The sequence below is a fragment of the Dipteris shenzhenensis genome, chromosome 10 (genome assembly GCF_047967505.1).
Source record: "Dipteris shenzhenensis isolate YYH24624 ecotype China chromosome 10, Dip_SZ_1.0, whole genome shotgun sequence".
Taxonomy (NCBI): domain Eukaryota; kingdom Viridiplantae; phylum Streptophyta; class Polypodiopsida; order Gleicheniales; family Dipteridaceae; genus Dipteris; species Dipteris shenzhenensis.
Window position 1 is genome coordinate 5,422,848 of NC_141605.1, and position 22,564 is coordinate 5,445,411.

Genomic DNA, 22,564 nt, shown 5'->3' on the forward strand with positions numbered 1-22,564 from the left:
GTTAGGGACCGAGTAAACTCGATGCGCCCTGGCCAAGCGTGGCTCAACTGAGATTTTCCAAGGTGTCGTACACAAAATGTGACCTGCAAGAAATGTCATTGAATACACTGCGGAAAGAAGACCAATGTGGGCTCCCTGGCTCCACACTGCCTCAAGGCATACACTGCATAGACTTCCAGGCAAAAGCCCTTTGAAAATGTCACCCAAAAGCTGAGATTTGCACTCAGCAAAAGCATAAAAGTCCTCTGCAAAATCAAGGCATTACCTTCCCGAAACAAGATAACTGTGCAATCAACCACACACTGTGGTACTAGTCACCTCAAGCACTAGGGACACGAAGGTACTTGCTGTACTTTCTAAACACAGTTTGGAGAACTGAAAATGATCCTGAATGAAGAGCAGAGTGCTCTCTCTCCTTTTCTTTCTCCCCCAAAGAAAAACTGATGTACCTGCTGTACTTTTGTACCTTTGTACCTGTGTAGGGTACAAATGTACTTGCTGTACCTGTGCAGGGTACGGATTCAAGGAGAAATTTCGAAATGCACTCCTTTGACGCAGATCCAAAACAAAAAATGCACCTCCTTGTCGAAAATCCTTGACGCAGCTCCCTGTCACAGTCCGTACGGCGGCGTCCGTACGGTACGGTCGCCTGTACGGTGTTCGTACGGCTGTACGGACGGCCGTACGTCCGTACTGTACTGTATGGCGCGCGAAATGGCGCGATGCCTGCGCCCACGCGTGCGCCTGCGCGATGCGCTGCCCCGCGCTGCTTAACTGCGCTGCCCGTTGCAGCCCGCGCTGCTGCCCTTGCTATTGCCCGCACTACCCCGCTGCAGCCCACGCTGCCCTGCGCTGCTGCCTTGCTGGCCACTAGGGCAAAGAGGTAGGGGGAGTGGGTAGACGGAGTGGAGAGGGAGGGGTAGGCTCTGATACCAGAGTTGAGAGGGAAGGTAAGAGGGAGAAGTACAAGGGGGAGAGAGTGAGAGAATGGTGACACAAAAGATGCGGGTGTGAAGTGATGAGCCACACCACAAACTCATAGGTTTTATTAGGATTAGGTTTTTCACCCTATGACTGTCTTAAGACAGTCATAGGTGTCATATCTTTAATAAAGGGGTGGCAATGTGCCTTTACCCCAACATGATAGTCAAATACTGTCCAAAAGCCGTAAAAGACTGCAAATATTGATTGTGTATTATCTTCTGGTCCCTTGAGCATAAAGCTGAGACTAAAAAGACCTCAGTAGATGGAGTATAACGGGCCATGAAGCTGATGCAGCAGATTGAAGTGCAAAAACGACTGGAGCGTAACTGGAACTACCCTTAGGCACCTCGAAATAAGTGCGTAACTGCAGGTGTCTTGTGTGGGGATTTGAACAGGTCGCGATAGCAGAACGACTCTGCAGACGATTGTGAAGAGGTCACTGAAGGTTCATGGAAGCTGGGTGCCTGGATCCACTGAAGCGTCGCTTGAACTAGGCGTCTACTGAAGGGAAGTACAAAAGTGACGACTGATGGCCATGGTATTGTGTAGAACCTCGAAACTGCTGCAGTTGAAGCCTACGAGGAGTCGCCTCAGTCTGGGAACAGCAAAGAGACGCTTGGTGGCGACGAAAGAGCTCAGGAAGCCTTGGACAGCAAACAGAGGAAACGTACGGTGATCCGTGTGGAAGTCTGTACAGTCGTACGGGCTGTATGGATGGAGCGCAACTGAGGCTGTTGAAAGCTGTGAGCGACACAAATCCGGGGGCAGGAGCACGAGTCGAACGTGGCTCTGATACCACTGATGGATCGTACGAAAGAGGGAGAGTGCAGGTATGAAAGGGTCGCAGAAGTCTCATCACGTCACACTTGAATTATCTAAAACTAAAGAGTACAAGGTACAAGAACCTACACCTAGGACTAAGTGTCCTAGGTGTCACATAGGACTAAGTGTCCTATGTGGCCTAAAAGACACTAACACTATAAGTGTCTTTATTTATGCCTACAAGGCACATACCATGGCCTATAGGGCATCACTAGAACCACCAGAGGATGGCCTACAGCAACGGGGTATACAACCTTTAGCGATACGGAGTTAATTAAGATGAAGGGGCAGGTAGCCAATCATGATGTCATTGTGTTGTTTGACTGGGCGTCAACACACAATGTAATTAACTCCAAGCTTGTAAAGAGGCTGAAATTAAAGACTAGCCCATCTTACTATGCATATACAGTCAAGATGGGAGCCAAAAGTTCAACTGAAGTATGGGACCAAAGGGTTACCCAGTTGGAACTTCGAATACAGGACTATGCGGAGAAGCTGGACTTTGAAATGACCCAACTGCCTCACGTAGATATAGCCCTGGGTAAGGGCCAAGGCTTGGCATTCTAAGAAGAATCCAGCCATAGATAGGAAAAAGCATATTTATCAGTTCAAGTTGAATGATGCGCTGTATGTCTTACGAGGTGAAAGGATTTACCCCAGGGACCGTCAGTTTCGGTTATGGAAGTTCGGAAAACTCAAGAAGAGTTTGTGTTTCTTTGTACAGCATCGGTAGAGCTGTTTAATGGTCCATTGGCTAGCACTGATGTTATCCAAGATGGGGAGATGACCAAGTTGACTGATCAGATAGCAGAGTTCTCTGACTGTTTTAAGGATGATTTGCCTCATGGATTGAACTTATCCCAGAGGTAGAGCATGTAAATAGGCCTCCCTATAGATTAAGCTTTACCGAAGAAGCGGAGGTTGTGAAGACACTGAAAGAATACCTCAAGCTGGGGCAGATTCAGCCTAGTTTCTCACCTTTTGCTTCGCCATTGATATCGAACATGTTAGAAAAGACCCAATAGAGGGTACGCACAGCGGAAGACTGATAGTAATGCCCAGGAGCTCACACAGTGTGCGTGTGGGTGTGGAATCACAAACTTCTTTACTTAATGTGCATCACATAGATGTGCAGACTCATCAATAGACAATGAACTGGCCAGATATAGAAGACACCAAAACTAATATATTTCCGTCCAAAGCTATGGACACAATACAAAAGAGATATATCCAGAGTCCCACCAATGGTGTGGTCCTCTGATCTTACCACAAGGTCCTTCTCCTATCTGCTGGCTATCTCTAGATTCGAGCCTGTGTGCTGTAGACTTGGTCATCGTGACTTGACTCTACACCTTGCTGCCCTGGATGTCAGCCAAGGTGTGCAGCCCTAACTCAGCTTGTCTGCAGCTCTTCAGCCTCGTATACACCTCCTGGATGTAGGCCCTATAAGTGCTGATCTGCTGCTCCAGACTGCTGAGGCTCTGCTGCTCCAGATGATAATTTATGAGGGCTGGAGGCCCTCCTTTTATAGGGCTAGGGGCCTGTCATAAAAACCGACCAGTCTGCTTCATACTGGCCGACCAGTCTGCTGCTGGTCCAGCCCTTTGAGGGCTCTAAAACCGGGGCCCTTTGGCCCACACTTCTAGGGCCTTTGGCCCTCCAATCTAGGCAAGGGCCCAGCCCTATATAAGGCATGCCACTGCCCACTAGCAGCCCCATTTGCTGCTCCACCTGGCCTCCATGTGGCCGACCCAATCTGCTGGTCTGCCCCGCGCTCCTGCGCCATCTCCTCTGCCAGACAGCCTGCCACCTGTGTGCCTTCAGCCTGCCTATGCCGCCACCTGTGCACCTCTTTTGCAGGCCCATGGATTCCTGTTTTGACAGCTGCCCACATGGCAGACTGTGTGCTGCCCATGTGGCAGCCTCTGCCCTTTTTGTGTGCTACCCATGTGGCACTGTGTAGATCAGACAGAGTTTTGATCAAACCCTCAACCTCTACCCACCACTCCTCTCTCATGACAGCATGAATAAAAGCTCTTGCCTTACGGCTCTCTCTCACATCCCACTGCAGCCACTCATTTGAGTACACAGTGTGTACCAACTCCCCGTGAACTCACAGGAGTCTCTCAAGCAGAATATACATATATGCAAATCTAGTGGTTGCAAGCTGCAGTAGCTCAAGATTGCTATTGGCCTGAAACATGCTCAAAACTTTTGGCCTCTTCTTCACAAATTTTACCATGCTTCGTGCGATGCAAAAGATGGAATCAACCCATTGTATTTCACCTATGTTCTCGATCAATAAGTCGAGGCAATGTGGTGCACAAGGGTTCCACCCAAATACTTGGAACTTCTTTCAGCCCTGCTCCTAGCTTCCTGCCCAGCTCCCTGCTCCTTGCTCGCAAGCTCTTCCTGCTTGTTGTCCAGCAGCTCGTCGTCCGTACAACCAATTGTACGTGCGTCGTACAGTTCTCCATCCGTACAACGTACGGACTTTCGTACTGCAGGTGTCACTTCGTCCGTATTGCCCCGTACCAGCATGCATTGCCATTCCGTACAAGTATCCGGCGCAACATTCGTCCGTACACTTTGAAGTCCGTACAATGTACGGATCGACAGTTTTTCCGTACAACGTTGCAGCAGCTTCCGTATAGCGCAGTCCGTACATCCGTACGCTTTGTTAGCTTTGTACAACCTTAAGTTCCTACTCGCATTCCGTACTTGCAGATTCGACCATACAGCTGCGCCGCACGTGTGGCTGTACTGTGCTGTCCAGCCACCGTACAGGTATTCATACACTGTACGGATTTCGTACACAGTCCTGCATTCCGTACAGTTGCAGGTTTTCGTAAAGTTGCAGGTACATTTGTAGATTTTCAGAGCAGGTGGTCTTTGCCAGGAATTAGTGCCCAGAGCCATTGTTTGGCTGTAAAATTTGGGGCACTTTGTATTCGTGGGCAGACATTTGCAGTTGGTTGCTTGGCAGACGGTTTTTTGCATTGAGCCATTGTTTGGCTGTGTATTCAAGGAGTTCTGTGGGCAATTGTGACCACATTTGGAGAAATTTGGGCCTTTTTGGTAAAGTTTGGGGCTTTTTTTGTGAATATGCCCCAATTTCAGCTCAATTTCTCCCCAAAATTTGGGGCTTTTGGTTTTGCACTACAATTTCTTGCATAATCGGGGCTTTCAGTTAATTTGCCCTCTTTTGGATGCAATTTCCCTCAAGAAATTGGGGCTTTTGCAAGTGGGTTGCAATTTTGCAGTGAAAAAGCAATTCGGGAGTTTGCAGGCAATTTTGGACTCATTTTGAGTGACATTGCAGACATTGGCAAATTTTGCAGTGTTTTTGGGCAGTTTTGGAGAGCATTTGCAGGATAATTGAAGTGCATTCTGAGCCTTTGACAGGCTGTGACAGTATTTGTCACTGTGGGCAGTTTTTTTATTTGCAGATTTTACTGGTTCATTTTATATCCCAGGAAGGGATTTCACTTGGTCAGTCTGCTGTATTTTTTGATATTTTCTGGTATAAATGGCTCAGAACAACTCCAATGAGGTGTTCGGGGTTCTCACACAGGAGGATAAGTTGGATGGCACCAACTACTTCTTGTGGAGTTTCATGGTTCGCAATATCTTGGTTGGCAGACATCTTTGGGATAATGTCAATGGGGATGAAGCAAGACCAGATACAGCTAGCCGCTCCAGGAGCTCCCATAGCAGAACAGAAAAGATGGGACTCTAGAGATGCACAAGCTCTTTTAGTAAATTCTCTTTCTGTCAAGAGGTTCATTATACCTCATATTCGGTCATGCAAGACATCTATGGCAGCTTGGGAAATACTAGAGAGTATGTTTGTAGCAAGAAATGATGCCAGGGTTTCCTTTCTGAAGCGAGAAGTTTCCCATACACATATGGAGGGAGATTCCATGAATTCTCACCTCACAAAGCTTCAGGACCTCAGGGAACAATTGTTGAATATTGATGAAGTCATTCCGGATTCAGAGATGATCACCACTACTCTGAACTCAAGAATGAGGTGTTCGGGGTTCTCACACAGGAGGATAAGTTGGATGGCACCAACTACTTCTTGTGGAGTTTCATGGTTCGCAATATCTTGGTTGGCAGACATCTTTGGGATAATGTCAATGGGGATGAAGCAAGACCAGATACAGCTAGTCGCTCCAGGAGCTCCCATAGCAGAACATAAAAGATGGGACTCTAGAGATGCACAAGCTCTTTCAGTAATTTCTCTTTCTGTCAAGAGGTTCATTCTACCTCATATTCGGTCATGCAAGACATCTATGGCAGCTTGGGAAATACTAGAGAGTATGTTTGTAGCAAGAAATGATGCCAGGGTTTCCTTTCTGAAGCGAGAAGTTTCCCATACACATATGGAGGAGGGAGATTCCATGAATTCTCACCTCACAAAGCTTCAGGACCTCGAGGAACAATTGTTGAATATTGATGAAGTCATTCCGGATTCAGAGATGATCACCACTACTCTGAACTCTCTTCTTGAGTCCTATCTCGGTTTCCACACCTTGTTGAATTTGTCATTGAGGGGGGGCAGCAATCCTCTCTCCTTTCATGAGTTGGTAGGACTTCTGTTGCAGGAGGAACAAACTCACAGAAATATGGCAACCCAGGCTGGCGAGCATGCTATGCTCTCCAAATTCAAGCCCAAGGGTAAAGGGCAGCAAAAGCCACATGCCAATCAGCCCACACATCAGCATAAAGCTGATTCTGGGCAGCCTTCTTATAAGGCAAAGGGTGATATAAATAAGCAGAAAAAGAAGAGCATCTGTCATTATTGCAAGAAGCCAGGTCATTATATTGGAGAGTGCAAGAAGCGCATAGCCAAAGAGAAAAAAAGGGATTCCGGTATGGCTGTGTCAGATGCATCAGTTCCACATTCTCATGATGGAGGAGATGTTGCAGCCAATTTGGTTGAAGAGCACTATGCCTTTCTATCTTGCACTTCAGATTTTTCAGCCGGTAGTTCTGATATTACAGCCACTAATGATGATGACCCATATGCTTTCTTGACTTGCAGTTACGATCCTTCAAAGGATGAATGCTCCTTTAGTGTTGATGAGACACTTCATACTTGGTATTTTGATAGTGGTGCTTCAAAGCATATCACTTCCAAGAAGAGTCTGTTTGTAACTTTGCATTCTTCACCCACCAAGAAGAAGGTAACTTGTGCGAATAATTCTTCTTATTCAGTGTGTGGAGTGGGAGACATTATTCTCACATCCACTGATGGCACAGATTTCAGAATTTTAGATGTACTTCATGTGCCAGGGATAAAGAAGAATTTTCTTTCAGTGTCCTCACTCAATAGAGGAGGATTTCAGGTTGTTTTTGATGATGACAAGTGTGCAGTCAGAGACAAAGAAAATGACTATGCTTTGATGTTGTCTGGCACTTTGTATCGGGGTCTTTTTCAGCTTGACCTATATGAAAAAAGATCCCATCTTGCATTATCAGTTAGCACTCCCACTGCTGCGATGCAAAATGCGGAGTTATGGCATGCCAGGTATGGGCACATGAACTATGGCAGCTTAATGACACTTCAGAGGCATGATATGGTTGATGCATTGCCTCCCTTGGAGTCGCCTCCTCCTCATGCATGTGAAGGCTGCATTGTTGGCAAAATGCAAAGACTTCCCTTCAAAAAGGATGGTGCAGTGAAAGCTACATGGAAACTACAGCTTATTCACAGTGACGTTTGCGGTTCCATGAGGACACCTGCTTTTGGGGGTTATCTCTATTTCGTTACATTCATAGATGACTTTACCAACTACACTTGTCTATGGTCTCAAGGCAAGTGTTCATGCATTTCAAACACTTTGTGGCTATGGTTGAGAATGAGACAGGACTCAAAGTACAGACACTTCGAACAGATCGAGGGGGGGAGTATATGTCTCATGAATTTGAGACATTTTTGAAAGAAAAAGGCATCATGCATCAGCTTACAGTGAGGTTTACACCTCAACAGAATGGCAAAGCTGAGCGGAAGAATCGCACTGCCATGGAAATGGACAGATGCATGCTCACAAGTAAGAAGTTGCCTCACAGGTTTTGGTTGGAAGGCCTCATGTGTGTCTACTATATCGGGCTCCTATAAAGGCTTTGAAGACAATCACTCCCTATGAGGCATGGCATGGGAGAAAGCCTTCAGTGGACCATTTCAGAGTCTTTGGTTGTGTTGCATATGCCCACGTGCCTGTGGAGTTCAGACACAAGTTGTCAGATAAGGCACTCAAATGCATTTTTGTGAGATATAGTTCACAAAGCAAAGGCTATCGTCTCTACAATCCTGCTACACGCAAGATTTTTGTTAGTAGAGATGTTATATTCTCTGAAAATTCTTCATATACACATGCTGATTTTCAGATTCCAGCCTCTTCAGATGATGTGTTTGAGGGGAAACTCAGAATTTACAGCAACCTCCACCAGATTCCCCTGCTGAAACTCAGAATTTACAGCAACCTCGGCCAAATCCACAAGTACAGATTCAGCCCCCAGCTGAATTAGTACAACCTTAGGGTGTGGATGAAGTTGTCTGGCAAGAAATTCAAGAGATACACGCAGCCAAAACAGTCCTGCATTGGTTGCTTTAGACTCTCAGGGAGAGTAAGCTTGAGGCTCCATTGCCTGGCAGAACTCGTAGTGCAGTAAGGCACATGGGGGGGGCTCTTTCACAGTTGAATCAGCTTATGCAGGTACTCTTCTTGATGAGGAGGAGCTTGAGACATTTGAAGAAGCAAAGGATGATGTGCATTGAATGAATGCCATGCACAATGAATTGCAGTCCATTCATAAAAATCAGACTTGGGATGTCGTGGATTTGCCACCAGGTAAGAATGCCATAGGTACACGTTGGGTTTTCAAAGTCGAAAGAAAGTCAGACGGGTCCATTAATTGGTACAAGGCAAGACTAGTTGCAAAAGGATATGCTCAGAAAAAGGGCATAGATTATGAGGAGACTTATGCTCCTACATCCAGAATGACCACCATCAGGTCAGTTTTAGCAATGGTTGCAAATTTTGAATGGAATGTTCATCAATTGGACATTAAAACAGCTTTCCTTAATGGAGACTTGTTGGAAGAGGTTTATGTCAAACAACCTCCGGGCTTTGAAATTTCAGGAAATGATCACTAGGTATGCAAGCTGAATAAAGCTTTGTATGGGCTGAAACAAGCCCCACGTGCATGGTATGCAAAAATTGATGCCTTTCTAACCAGCAAGGGGCTGCACAATAGTCCATCTGAGAGCACCCTCTACATCAAGAAGGATGGGGGGGATATTTTGGTCATCATTCTTTATGTAGATGACATGCTGCTCACCGGATCAAATGAGGAAGTAATTGCAGATTTCAAAGTCCAATTGAAAGCTACATTTGATATGTCAGACTTGGGCTTGTTACATTTCTTTTTGGGGATCCAGTTTATTCAAGAGAAACGTGGCATTGTTATGTCTCAGTCCAAGTATGTTCAAAAGCTCTTGGACAGATTCAACATGCATGATTGCAAGCCTATGTCCACTCCCATGGAGCCGGGGCTGAAGCTTACAATGCATGATGCGGGTGAATCAATTGATGTCACACTCTATAGCCAGGCTGTTGGATGCCTCATTTATCTCTGCAATACACGACCTGATATTCAGTTCTCAGTTTCTCAGGTGAGCAGGTATATACACAGCCCAAAGATTATGCATTGGCAGTCTGTAAAATGCATCTTCCGTTACTTGCAAGGTACAAAGTCTTTTGGCTTGATGTTTTCCGGGGGGGTGACTTGCAGATGCATGCTTACAGTGACTCAGATTGGGTTGGAGACTATGATACTAGGCAGTCCACCAGTGGGAATTGTTTCTTTCTAGGACATGCTTGCATTTCTTGGTTGAGCAAGAAACAATCTACAGTGGCTACCTCCTCATGTGAAGCTGAGTACAGGGCAGCTTTCACAGCGACAGTTGAATGTGTTTCGCTGCATCGTTTGTTTGTTGATCTTCATCTTTCATTGGAGGGTCCTTCTCCGATTCTCACTGATAGTCAGAGTGCTATAGGAGTGGCAAAGAATCATGTGTTTCATGCTCGCATGAAGCACATTGAGGTTCACTATCACTATGTCAGAGAGAAGTTGCATGCAGGAGAGATCAGTATGATCTATGTGTCAACACATGACAATGTTGCAGACATCTTCACCAAAGCACTTCCACGTGAAAAGTTTGAGGCATTTCGCAGTGCCTTATCTCTTGTTGGTGATTGATCATTTCCTTGTACATGACATTGGCACTGCAGGGGGGTGTTAGAATTATTATTATATTCTAGTAGTGACCAATGTAATGTAATAAGTAGGTTAGGGGCACTTTTCTCGCATTTGAGGTTTTTCCCCCTAACCACAGTTAGTTCACTAACTACGGTTAGTGAAGGTTAAGGTTTTGTCACTTAGACAAAACCTTTCCCTCTTGTTGTACTACTTCACTTCATCTATTGCAATCTGACGTTCAGCTCTCTTGCTCTCTCACTCTCTCCTTCTCACACACCCTGCTCTCTTGCAGGGTGCTAGTCTGCAGGCTGCAGTGTGCAGGGGATGTTCAGAACTTGCACCTGTGAATACCTGAAATGGATCTGGCCAACCTGGACTAGACAGACCCGCTTGACCCAGATCTGACAGAGTATCCAACCAGTCTTTCAGCCAACCAATGCTGTCCCACCTGCTGACCTAGCAGCTTTTCTGCTGCAGACTTGGTCTGCTCCTAAGGGCCGGACCTTCCCGACTGCATCTACTTTTGCTGCTCCAGATCTGGTGTACAGTTGCAGCCCTTCTTCTCTTGGGATGCTGTGCACTGCTCCAACTCATGTGTACCTGCTGTAGTTCCTTTTGTACCTGCTGCTGTACTAGCCCAGGTATCTTCAGACTCCTGTCCTAGGTACAGCCATGTGGCAGCTATGCTGCTGTCCATATGGCAGCCTCACCCCCACTCCCTACAGCCCATATGCATGATGAGGTGTCAAACCCCTGAGGTCTCCTCATTTGGGGGCTTACAGGTGGGGCATTGACCCTATTTCTCCAACACCCCCTTTCAATGACACGCTGTGGCCCACCAACTTTGTCAAAGAACTGCTCCATCAGCTCCTTAGTAAAAGCTCTCAGGAGCATGTTGAGAACGCGACTGAAGATAGAAGTTCCTCTAGACTATACAAGTGAGTTCTTGCATTAAGAGTCCAGAGATTTGGTACAAATGCGCTTTGTCCTACTGCTGCTTTGCATGCCTAGTATAATCCGTATGAGGTTGTCATCAAAATGGTGTGAGCTTGTAATTGAAATGCAAGAGTAAAGGCCATTTTTTATAAATTGTACTGTTATACATCATCCAACAGATATTTTCCTTGTGCGTGAGAATATGTCTCTTTCTTTTGTATATCTTTATTCACATCTTCCAAGTTTCTGTTGTAAGAAAAGGGCAATCTCAAAGAAGACTGCACTACTTCCTGTCAAACTGATGATATGGTTCTCGCTTATTGCAGGTGGTTGATACTGGTATCAATAAATTGTGGTATTACAGTAATAAAGGGGTATGTTGTCAAAATTTTGATCTGTCAATGTTTTAAGTATTGAAGATCAGTGCTGTAATGTTACATTGCATTTTGTTTCAGAAATTCTATGAAGACATCCCTGTCTTGGGTCAGAAAGCAGTAGCTGAAGAATAGCTCATTTTTGGTTCATAGCTGCCCTGTTACATGCATGCACAGGGGACAAGAATCTGTTGGTAGCCATTTAGCACATCTTGAGGCAGTTATTGAGGTTGAATTTGTATTTGACTTCTGGAAGAAATAACTACCCCTGATGTATGACTTCCATAATGAAAGGTCTTCAGGGATCTCACCATGTCCCGGGAGCCTTGTAGATGCCTTTTTCATCACCTTGGCCATCAAGCTTCTCACAGATTTTATGAACCTCAAGTTCCCCTACTATGCCTAGGTTTGAAAGAAGTTCAGGCAGCATGAAGTGGAATTAGTCTACTTTTATTTTTTGAGACAAAAGTAATTTCAAGGTGGCAAACTTTACATGTTGTGTGTAATGTGACAACGATCCCAACTTGCATGAAAGTCGACTGCCAATGTCTTGATAAATTGTGCTAGACCTTTGATTAGGATCGAAGTTCCCAATTATGCTAAATGATGAGAGTTTTCATCATCTTGGAAAGAATGAAGACCAATGAAGATGAAATGTCTCAAGCGATGTAATAATAAATTGGCTCAGTATTAGGATTCTAGTTGAGAGTTTGGTAAGCTATGCATGGGATTCTTTTTAGCAATGTAAAAGACTGTCTCCTAAATAATTCAATGCATGTGGCTCTCCCTTATACGATTTGTCTAGCAATTCCCTAAATTTAATCTTTATTGATGTTATCTTCCCAATTATCTTTATCCTTTTGCTCGGGGTACAAGGTAACCTATGAATGAGATTCTTTTTAGCAATGTAAAATATTGTCTCCTTAGTCAATTCAATGCATGTCGCTCTCCCTTATACGGTCTCTCTAGATGTTCCCAAATTTGATCTTCCCTTTCTTGATGTCACCTTCCCCATCTTTTTTATCTAGGTCATGACCATACCACTAAGTAAATAATATATATGTCCTATGATTCTTCTTCAAATGGCTACATGATCATTTTTAGGCATAATAAATCAAAACCATACATTTAACATTCTGAACAAGAAGCCCAAGCAAGAGAGGCACATCTCACTACAATGTACTTGGGTACAAAACATGCATATACATTTCTCCCGTTAACTCAAATTTGTTAACTCAAATTTCTATCAACATATTTGTGTCTATAAACTATGTATCTTAGGTCACTTTAGAGCTTGAATTTCACATGGTTCAAACAAGTTTTTGCAAGTGAAGAAAAAGAGGGGATGGTCCTAGGAAGAAGTTGCAAGACGTCCAAGTAAAAAGGTTGACATGGTGACTCTAGAGGAGTCGGTGCCAAGGCTCGTCGTCTCCTCAAGGGCTACTTTGCACATTTAACATGGCATTTGGTGGAGCAAATTCCACAACAATGAGCATGGCCCTAAAGAATGTGGGCTCAACCACCTATGGCGTGCTATATGTCAGATTGCAATGCACGTGACCAATGCATTCTAACCATTGCTATTGTCTCAATTCTAGTTGGGGCTCTTGTCAGCACCCATAGGTAGTTGACAACCCTCCCTACTCCCCTTGGCAATAGACCTCTAATAGTAGCTCCCTTGGGTAGATTATTTGTTATATTATTGTTGCATTGTTGGTCATGGTAAGTTCAAGTGAGTTGTACGAATGACATCAGGAAGACAAGGAGCATCTTTGTGCCCAAATAAACTTGGTTCTTGCTCCTCATCTAAATGCAATGCATATGATCACTTGGGATGAGTTGGATGAAAGGTCCACTAATGATGTTGCCACGAATAATGCCATGACAAGGGCAATGAGGATTCCTTTGAGTCTTGCATTGCTAAATGGGTGTTATATCAAGAAAGATAAAGAGCCAATCGATTGGAAGGAATGAGTAAGAAGAGGTTTGTGCCACAGTGACAGAGTGGGTCAAAGAAATGCAACCTCTAGTTGGAGTACTTCCGTAATTCAAACATACGTAAGATACAAAAAGGTCCCTACTCAGCGATACAAAGGTACTAACCCAGCATGGATTGATTGTGGCCAAGAATGTGACAATGAAGCTTGATATGAGTGGTGACTCGGCTTTTGTTGCCAGCTTCAAAATGTGGGAGGAATTTTGAAGGATTCAAAGGTTAATATGATGTCAGTTTAGCAACTGTTGGACCTTGTTCCAATCTTCCACCAACAACTTTTTGGATCCAATGAGTGGGCTAGACCAATCCCAATGGAGGTCTCTCCATCAAAAGCAACATCGATGTTTTGTGATCCGACTATTGCCAGTATGCCAATTTGTGCCGCCCAACCCAACCTGTAGCCAGATGTCTTGGAAGGACCAGTGTATGATGAGAACATTGCAATGATCACATCAATGCTAAGGGGCTAAGCAAGTTCCAACATGCTGCTTGATGGAGGATCAGGTGTTAGCATCATGTCTGTGTTGGAGACTTGATTATACAACAATAATATATTCCATTCAAAACAGCCAAGACGCAATTATAGTAGGGGTGGGAATCTCCATCCCACCTACTCCACAAAAAAACTAGGAAATGGCATACGCAGGGAGAAACAATCAATCCCCAGCCTGTCAAGAACAATAAAAATCCCCTACCAACTATTGCAGAAGAAGTTGGAGCATGGCTGAACACTTGCAAATAAAGAATCTACCTATCCCTTTCTCGGTGCATTGACGGGAGTATCAAAATCCCTCCAATGTTGCAACCGGGGTTGATTGAAAAAGGGGGGAAGAAGATGCTTCATGCCCTTACCAAAGGAAACAAGGGAGGAGATAAATAACAGTGCAAGGTAGAGGGATTTGTTGCCCTTGAACCCAAAACAAAATAGTTACAGACCATCTAAGCCAAGTCCAGGTCTGGAGAGAAAGCAAATCGGCGTGGTCAAAGAGTGCTGATGACCAAGAGGAGCAAGAGCAATGCCCAAGTATGAAGATGAATTATGTCAAATAGTGTGTAAGGGCGGCAACCAAGAGGACCAAGGGCTCATCTAAATGGGAAAGAGGAAAGGGTCGACCAACCACCACAATGAATGGCAACAAGAGAGTCCAATGCTAAGAGGACTAGGTAGGGAGCAAGGAGGCAAAGGGGTGGCGTTGAGCGTGATCTCAATGCTTCCCACACTTCAAGGCAAGGGGATAGATGATGGAAGCAGCATGGCAAGAGAAAAGAATCTATACAAGAGTTAGGAGAGTAAGAACTCTACCTTTGACCTCTACAATTGGACTAGAAAGCTAAGGGGGTGGTCTATAGTGGCACAACATCCCAAGTGGTGTCAAATGAAAGAAAAAGGGAACAATCCCAAGTCCTCATGAATGAGATCAATATCTCTTGTGCTACTACAGAAGATCCAATACGTCTCTCCCACTGATTCATGATGGTTAAAATAAGGTCTGCCCAAATAGAGGCCAATATATGAGCCGAAGTAGATGATTGGCTGCCTAAAACATGTGCACATCTTGAACACCAAATCCACCACAATGTAATGCTGGATACCACCCACCAAGCCAAGCAAGCTTGTGAAGAAGGGAAGGAATCTTGAGGTGGAATAGGAATTAAAAAAAAATATTACATTTCTATGATGCTATAGGACCACATCTCAGGCAACGTTGCATGAAGAATGCATGGTCACCAGCCCGAGGCTCATATAAAGCAAACGCACTAGACCCTCTATGCCATATAGCTACTCCCCATGTCATAATAAAAGATTCAAATTTGACATAAGAGAACAATCTTACAACATAGTTCAAACCACCCTAGCAATGTGACAGTTCCATAAGCAATGCTTGCAAGATTCCTCTGGCATGTTGACATCTCATACAAAGAGAAGGTCTACCCATTTGCTATAACCATGAGCCATTGGGATGCCCCTATGAATTGTAAGCTAGATAAGGTATGAAACTTTCTTAGCTTTACTGATCCCCAAAAAAGCTACGTAGTAATCCCCTATGACTACGTGCTGTGGGTTTATTATGAATATCTGTGTGCTAGATCTTATATCAAGTCCTTGTCAAATACTGAAAAAGGAAGGATCTTAAGCAAAGGGCACTAGCCAAGACCACTCCCTCAGACCCCAATCCAACTTTGCTAAAAGTCTTCCTTGAAACATCCAATGTCTCCAACTAGGCTCCTCTCTGATAGCTGATTGGGAGAGATCTAGTGACCATTTCTTCCCCAAGTAGTCTATAACTGTGATCCTCTACTAGTAAAGATCTTGATAGTCTATTGGCTACATATGCATAAGTATGTGAGAAGTATTTGCATAATATAAGAAAGGTGTTGGCCCTACTCTCACACCTACACATATGCCAAGCTCACTAAAGTATCCAAACTAACTGAAAATAGGTTGAGGATCCTCCTGAGGCTCAATGACACTCTCTCCATGGACGAGGAATGGCTCTCATAATCTGGGGTCTAGTGGTAGTGACATGTGGGAGGGGTCCATAAGTATGCATAATAGTCTCCTCTGTGATCTCTTGACCTTCCTTGAACCAATATCCAATACTTGTAAAACCTGGGCATGCCATCTTGCTAGTCTAGATCTAAGCTCACTGCTAAACACCTTGATACTGTACCAAGGTGTTATGGAAAATTGCTTGTCTAGCTATCTCCTCTCTGTGGAAGGAACTACACAAATGAGTCTCGAACAAAAATAATCCCAGATATAAATGATGAAGAAGTACGCTAAGTATGATGATCCACCAAGGATATCTAGCTGACAATTCTTGACCACCACTGACTAGTCCCAGGAGTACACTGTAGAATACTATGTAGGAAAAATTGCTTCTAGAGCTAGTCACCTGGACTCAAACCTCTCACTAGAAGCTTGATCAGGAGCAATCTACTCTAAATCTCAAGATGTAGAATACCCAAACCTCCTCGTGCTATAGGATGGATGATAGTGTCCCAAGATACTCTAGCTCTAGTGTCCACCAAGCCATTTTCCCCAACCCACAATAAATTCCTAAGCAATCTCCTCACTTGTATGAGAAAACTAGGTCTAAAAATTCAAATGTTGTTAGGGATGCTTAGTACTCAAGTATATAAAATTTTAAAAGTATTACGTGGGGAAAAAGTAGCTACAAGTGGGGTAGATTTTTGTGGAAGGTTTATTTTGAAGTTATGATGTTCAATGGTGACAATTCCATTGGCTCAGTTTAGATGGCTGTCAATAATTCTTTGGTTAGGTCTTTGCAATGTTCATATTCTTACATGCTTTCACATTCACATTTGGCTCACAAAGTTGTTATCTCTAAACCAAACATGATCTTTCTTGCTTTTGATCATTGCTTAGGGTTTTCAAGGGACCTTCAATAAGTTTGCCAAGTTTTTTTTAATGGTCATAATTTGAAAATGGCGGGGTAAGGTGAGAAAGTGAGATTGTTGATGATGTAGCATAGTATTCCTAGGTTACATAGCCCATGAGGGTCCCAATTCCACCTGAAGGAGACTAATATTTGATAGTGCAATCATGAGGGTCCCAATTTCACCTAAAGGGGGACTAATATTTGATAGTGCAATCAATTGGAATGGGAGAAACTTCGAGAGGTCACAAGCACTACATTCGAAATACTCATATTTGACACTGATTCTCTGGTGGTTGATAATGTGTTACAGGTCGATTGCATTTTCCATAGAGGAACTAGAGGGTTGTGATTGCTTAATTGATGGTATAGTATATATTTTGCTAATGAGTGAGGAAGTATGAGGTATGAGTGTAATGATGGTGTATCAACATCAATCAATTAGTTTAATTGACTTCCAATCACGTTGCCTAGTGGGATGTGGTTCATAGTTTCATGCTAAAGTGGCATTTGCTAGAATGGGTTTATTCTGTGTGTCGACGACATTATGCATATGCCTTTTTATCAATGCACTCCATTTCACTCAAATGCGCCTGTGTTCATGCAGCTCACTCATTTTATTATCCACTTTAATTTATTCACAAAATTTTAGTAAAGAGAAAATTTTGGTGGCTTGAGTACAAATGATGATTTGGATAATGAGGAATAGATATGGTGAATGCGATTTTGATTGATTGAAGTATCGAATGATTGCCAAAGGCCATGGGCCATATTGTAAAGTAATGAATACTAAGCCGTGGGCTAATTTATTTTATTAATTGTGGATGAGGGCTTATTAAGCCTTGTGATATTTTAAGATCGTGGAGCTATGTTGTGGACAAGGGATAATTTTGATGTAATATTATTGGCTCTTTGCATTTTGGAATTACAATTATAAATACTCTAAATGGGGAAGCAAGAGTCACCATCTAGGGGGGGGCAGATTGGACCCCATGCAGTGTCGCTCTCTCTTTCTCTTCTCTCCCCCACTTGTTTCCTTGTTCTTGGTTTCTATGGTTTTGGTAAATTGTGAGTTTGTGATCGTCTAATTTCAACTTTTGTAACAGTGGTATGAGGGCCTAGCTATGCTCTAGCATGACTATGGGAGGCAAGTGACATGATTTTCTCCAATATGATGACACGTTTGTTCTCTGAATGTTCTTCTTGATCATTTTGACTACTTGATTGCTAGGTTTTGAGTTTGTATGCAAAAATAATCAAAGATGCTTCAAAAATCAACGCTACAATTGTGATTGACAAAAATGGCCCAGGGAAGTTTGTTCAGAGGGTAGGAAGTTTGTTCAGAGGGTATGTGCCGGTTATTTGGAGTGGTTGTATCACTATATTTTGACTTGAGGTAAGAAATTTATGGTTGTTTCTTTTCACTGCTTACTCTCAATGAATTGGTAGAAGTAGTCTTTGGATAGGAAGATGAACAACCATGACCAGAGATGACTTAATCTTAGGGCATGAGGATAGAAAAGATTCATATTCTTATCGAATCAATGATATTTGAAGTAATAGTAGCATCATGTGATTTCAAGAATGGAAGTCGTATGAAAATTGTTGCAACATGGATGTCGCTCTCCTAAGCGAAAGACCACGGCTATTTAATTTGGAAGAAAGAAATAGGACTACATCAAGAATCGAGAGCTGCGAGATGAAATAAGGACAAATAGATGCACTATATGCATGTTATTACTTTGACAACAATCGACAATTTCTCTTATCAACTTAGTAGACACAATCAAGCATACACGCGTTGTGATGAGATGACCAAGGCATCTCTCGATACATCTTTTATCCTTCTTCTTTCTTTTTACTTAATTGCTTTTCTTAAGTTGCATATGATGAGGTCACTATGAAAGAGAGGCTTGGCGAGGAATCTCTTTTGAACCACAAAGTTATCAGACCAACGATTGAATAGGAAGCAAAAGAAGTTGATTGGGGCTTAACAAGATTTGGAAGGATAACGAGATGCGTATCTATTTCCATATTTTTGTTTTCCATAGTTTCATTTTTCTTACTCTCATAGAAGTATTCATATAGCAATGAAGGGTTCTATGTGTAAATCCGAAGGGAATGGGCTAAAGTCTTATCTGGGTTTCCTGATCCATGTGTTAGATGGGATAGGTCAATTGGGATTGTGGTACACGTGGCCAGATTATGAGACACTAGAATTAGATCTGGAAAAAAGTTGCTAACAAATGGTTTGTGGATTGTAGGAGTGAACTGCTGAAAGCCTTGGATATCTCTCCTCGAGATCCCTATTTAGCTTAGCTCATTGTGGAATTGGAGGATGCTATAAAGTTGGTTGAATTTGAAAGTGTGTAGAGAACCAAGATCGTGAGTAGGCAGCACTAGTTTTCTTTGGGAGACTACCCTTCAAAGTTCTTCTTTCAAGTTGTAAAGAGAAACCCATCCATGGAAGTGGTGGACCGGATTATGGAAGGTAATCTTGTTTTGGAGCTTTGGCATATTGCTGAGGTCTTTTGTAAGGAGTTTGCTAGTATTGTGGGTGCCAAGGGAGAGAAGAATGTTGCTCTTTTTGAAGTAAAGATTGAGATTATGCCTAGAGTCTCTCTCCAAGTCAGCGGGCTAGGTTGGAAAGAGAGTTGTCAGAAGAAGAGCTTTGGGGAGCACCGTAGAAGCTATAAAATGATAAATCACTAGGCCCAGATGGGCTGATTATAGAGTTTTATAGTGCATTCTAGCATGTGTTGAAAAAGTACTTTATGGAAATGGTCAAATAGGTGATGGCTATGGGCAAGCTTTCAGAGGTCTCTGCAATGATGGGCTGATTAAGCTTTTCCCTAAAAGGAAAAAGAGGTTGAAAGTTAGGAACTACAAGCCCATCTCCACGTTAAATACATCTTATAAAATAGAGAATTAGAGAGTTGTGCATTGACTATGGTTGATAGGGTGTAGAATGAATTTGTGAGATCCAGAGACGTCTTTGAAAACATCCTAAATGTCTTCTTATTTGTTGCTAAGACAAGACAAAAGTGTCTTTTGCTAGGATTTAACTTTGATCAGGCCTACAATTGGGTCCAAAATGGGACTACATTCTTGCATCCTTGGACCAGTTGGGATTTGGCTTCTACAAAATGGTAGGTGCGGAAAGGTAGATCATGATTACATGGGGATGCTAGCCTTTTGGGATGGATATGGTGGAGTTGGGCAGTGACTTTGCAAGGTAGAGCATGGGCCTGGATTGACCTGAGGTTTGCAAGGTGTGAGGACTTCGTTACAATTATGGGATAGCAAGAGAGCCTGTTGCCTGTATATGCTATTAGGGATCGGTATAGCCTATGTGGCATGGAGACTACCTTGGTGGAGGAGGTTTTAGCTAATGGTTGCTTAAGGGTAGTCGGTCAACCAATCGTGTGTGCTCTGAAGCGTGGAGGGATAACAATTGGTGCTTGGGGTCCACTAGGTTGGGGAAGTTAATGGCTCAATCGTTTTACAAGAACCTAATGGAAAGTCATACATTGCTTGCGAGGCTAAATGAAAAGTGGAGGTTAAGGAAATTTGTTACATGATGGAAACAAAGAACTATGGAGATCTGGAAGGGCTGTCAGGCAGGTAAGCGAGCTTCTTGATGTGGAAAGTGATGCATACATGGCTTCCAAAATGGCTCGGTGGTCAAATTTTAGTCCTTATGCCCTTATGCAAGAAAGTTGTGTAGGATGTGCTTCACCTAGTATGGTCATGTTCAATCTCAAGAAGTATTTGGCCCGTAGTGGCTAGTCTGGTGGCTATTTGGAAGTTGGTGGTCTTGGTAACCAAGGGGTTGTTGCTTGCTTGCTAGGCAATATATCTGTGCCACACTCTTGTTGGCATTTTTGAATGCTCAGAATAATTAGGTGTTTTGTCAGGGGGTGAGGGTGGGCTTAAGAGAAGAAGTTGTATTTGGCCATGTGAAGAATATTTATCCGTGCTAATTTGGGGGCATTTGATGGGAGAAAGGACTCGCGTGGGGTCTCATATAAGGGAGTTGAATCCATCCTTGGCTTGATATGTCTATTAAGTGCTAAGCTTGTCTTTTGGCATAGGCCACAAGCAACTTGCCCTGTTAAGATGGCTAGATTTTGAAGGGATTTTAATAATAAAAGCCGATATATTTACCACACAAACAAAGGCCATTCCACCCCTCTTCCTTTCATTTATGAAGAGATTGTCTAAAATTTTCCATTTCAAATCAAAGCTCTATCATGCTCAAAGATCAAGATTGAGAGGTAGGTTCAAGTATCAAAAGGGATCGAGGGATCGATTCAACAGCAACTTCAAATTCCAAGACCTTGAACAAATAGCAAGGAAGTAGATATTGCATTTTCCTTTCTAGATAAATCTTTTGTTTTTTTCATTTCTAAAAACCTCATTCCATGATAGTCCAAAGTGAGAAAGAATAACTTCGAAAAGTGAGTAAGAAAAGGGAAAGTGATTATTAAAGAAGATATCCATGAGAAATCTATGAGATCTAGAGGAAGAAACTAGAAAATCATGCTCTTAATACAAGGACTTAATTAGAGTTAATCATGCACCCTATTCTCTTTACAAGTGGCCTTGGCAATGCATGAGTGGACAACATTAGGTGCAAGAGTGAAGGGGGCAATTGGCATGGCCAAGGAGTGAAAATGATAACTTGGTTTCATTCCCTACTGTTTTGTTATTGGTGAGATGTGATTGGATACTCTTTTTTAAATTGTCTTCAATTGCCTTTTGCTAGTGTGGAAATACACTATTTAGGGAGTACATGGAACAACACCCCCTTGCCCCTTGTGATATGTCTTTGAACCCGAGGATTTTGTTTGAGAGGGAATAAACTAGAGGATAGGGATACAAATGAGTCAACCTTTTTGGTAGTAACAAGTTATGACAAGGGCTAGGTAGGATCGACAAGGTAGTGAGTCTCTTACCAATGTGCTTGTCAATGCATGGTAGAGGGGATGGACCTGACACTCCTCTCTCTATAGTCAAACATCATACATATGCAAGGAAAGGGGACTACAAATGGATCTCTAAACAAATTGCAACTTTCTAGTAGATGGTGAGGGCATAGACACCTGCAACTTGACCTCAAAAGGGGAGCTGCTTGCTATTTGGCCTGAGTAACAACATGGGCTGGTGGAGTAATGGATGCTTGGGTATGGGGGGGTCCAACAACCCAAGTCACCCTCAAATGGTGATTTGGTGTGAAAGTCTTGGGGAAACAAGAATGGAGGGTCTTAAAAATCTGTGAACTCCTCCTTCGTGATTCACATAATTTGTGGCATGAAAGTCATTGGATCGCAAGCGTTCATCCCAGTGGGGGGAACCTTGATTCCTCCTCAAACAAAATTGCGAGTGGTAAGAGAACCCTCATTGTTCTTCCTTCCTAAAGACCAAGGAGAGCTAATACCAAGCATATATCTGTGGCATGCCCTCAATTACCACGTTACTATGAAGGCAAGCAGCCTTCGTTCAAACAGAATTTGTTCCGAACAGCAATCCCTCTTCTCCGTGCAATTGACACAGAGAGAGAATTAGAGTGCCAGCCAATGCCTTGAGCAGATTGAGAAGGGAGATTCAACTCCACCAGGACAGGACCTGACTGAGTGAACATCACCAATCCGTTGAGTCATTCCGATTGCTGCTAGGACTGACCGCTTGGAAGCACGATTTCTTCTCTCATTACCAATTCATGCTGCAGGTATATGTGGCATTGCCCCTAATTATCAAAGCTGTGGCAAGCTGCAGTC

General features: G+C 43.3%; 1 protein-coding gene across 2 annotated transcripts in view; it reads left to right on the forward strand.

Moving 5' to 3' along the window:
- Positions 1–11,881, forward strand: part of LOC147897308 (ubiquinol-cytochrome C reductase UQCRX/QCR9-like family protein) — a 46,172-nt gene extending 34,291 nt beyond the window's left edge. Inside the window, exons 2-3 of one of the 2 annotated variants that reach the window (XM_087380558.1) lie at positions 11,340–11,387; positions 11,565–11,881. In XM_087380558.1, the coding sequence (XP_087236684.1) occupies positions 11,340–11,387; positions 11,565–11,585 (69 nt within the window). In that variant the 3' untranslated portion in view covers positions 11,586–11,881. Of the gene's footprint in view, positions 1–11,339; positions 11,388–11,468 lie in introns of both variants that reach the window. The other variant, XM_087380556.1, reaches the window with a different exon arrangement.
- Positions 11,882–22,564: the final 10,683 nt, after the last annotated feature.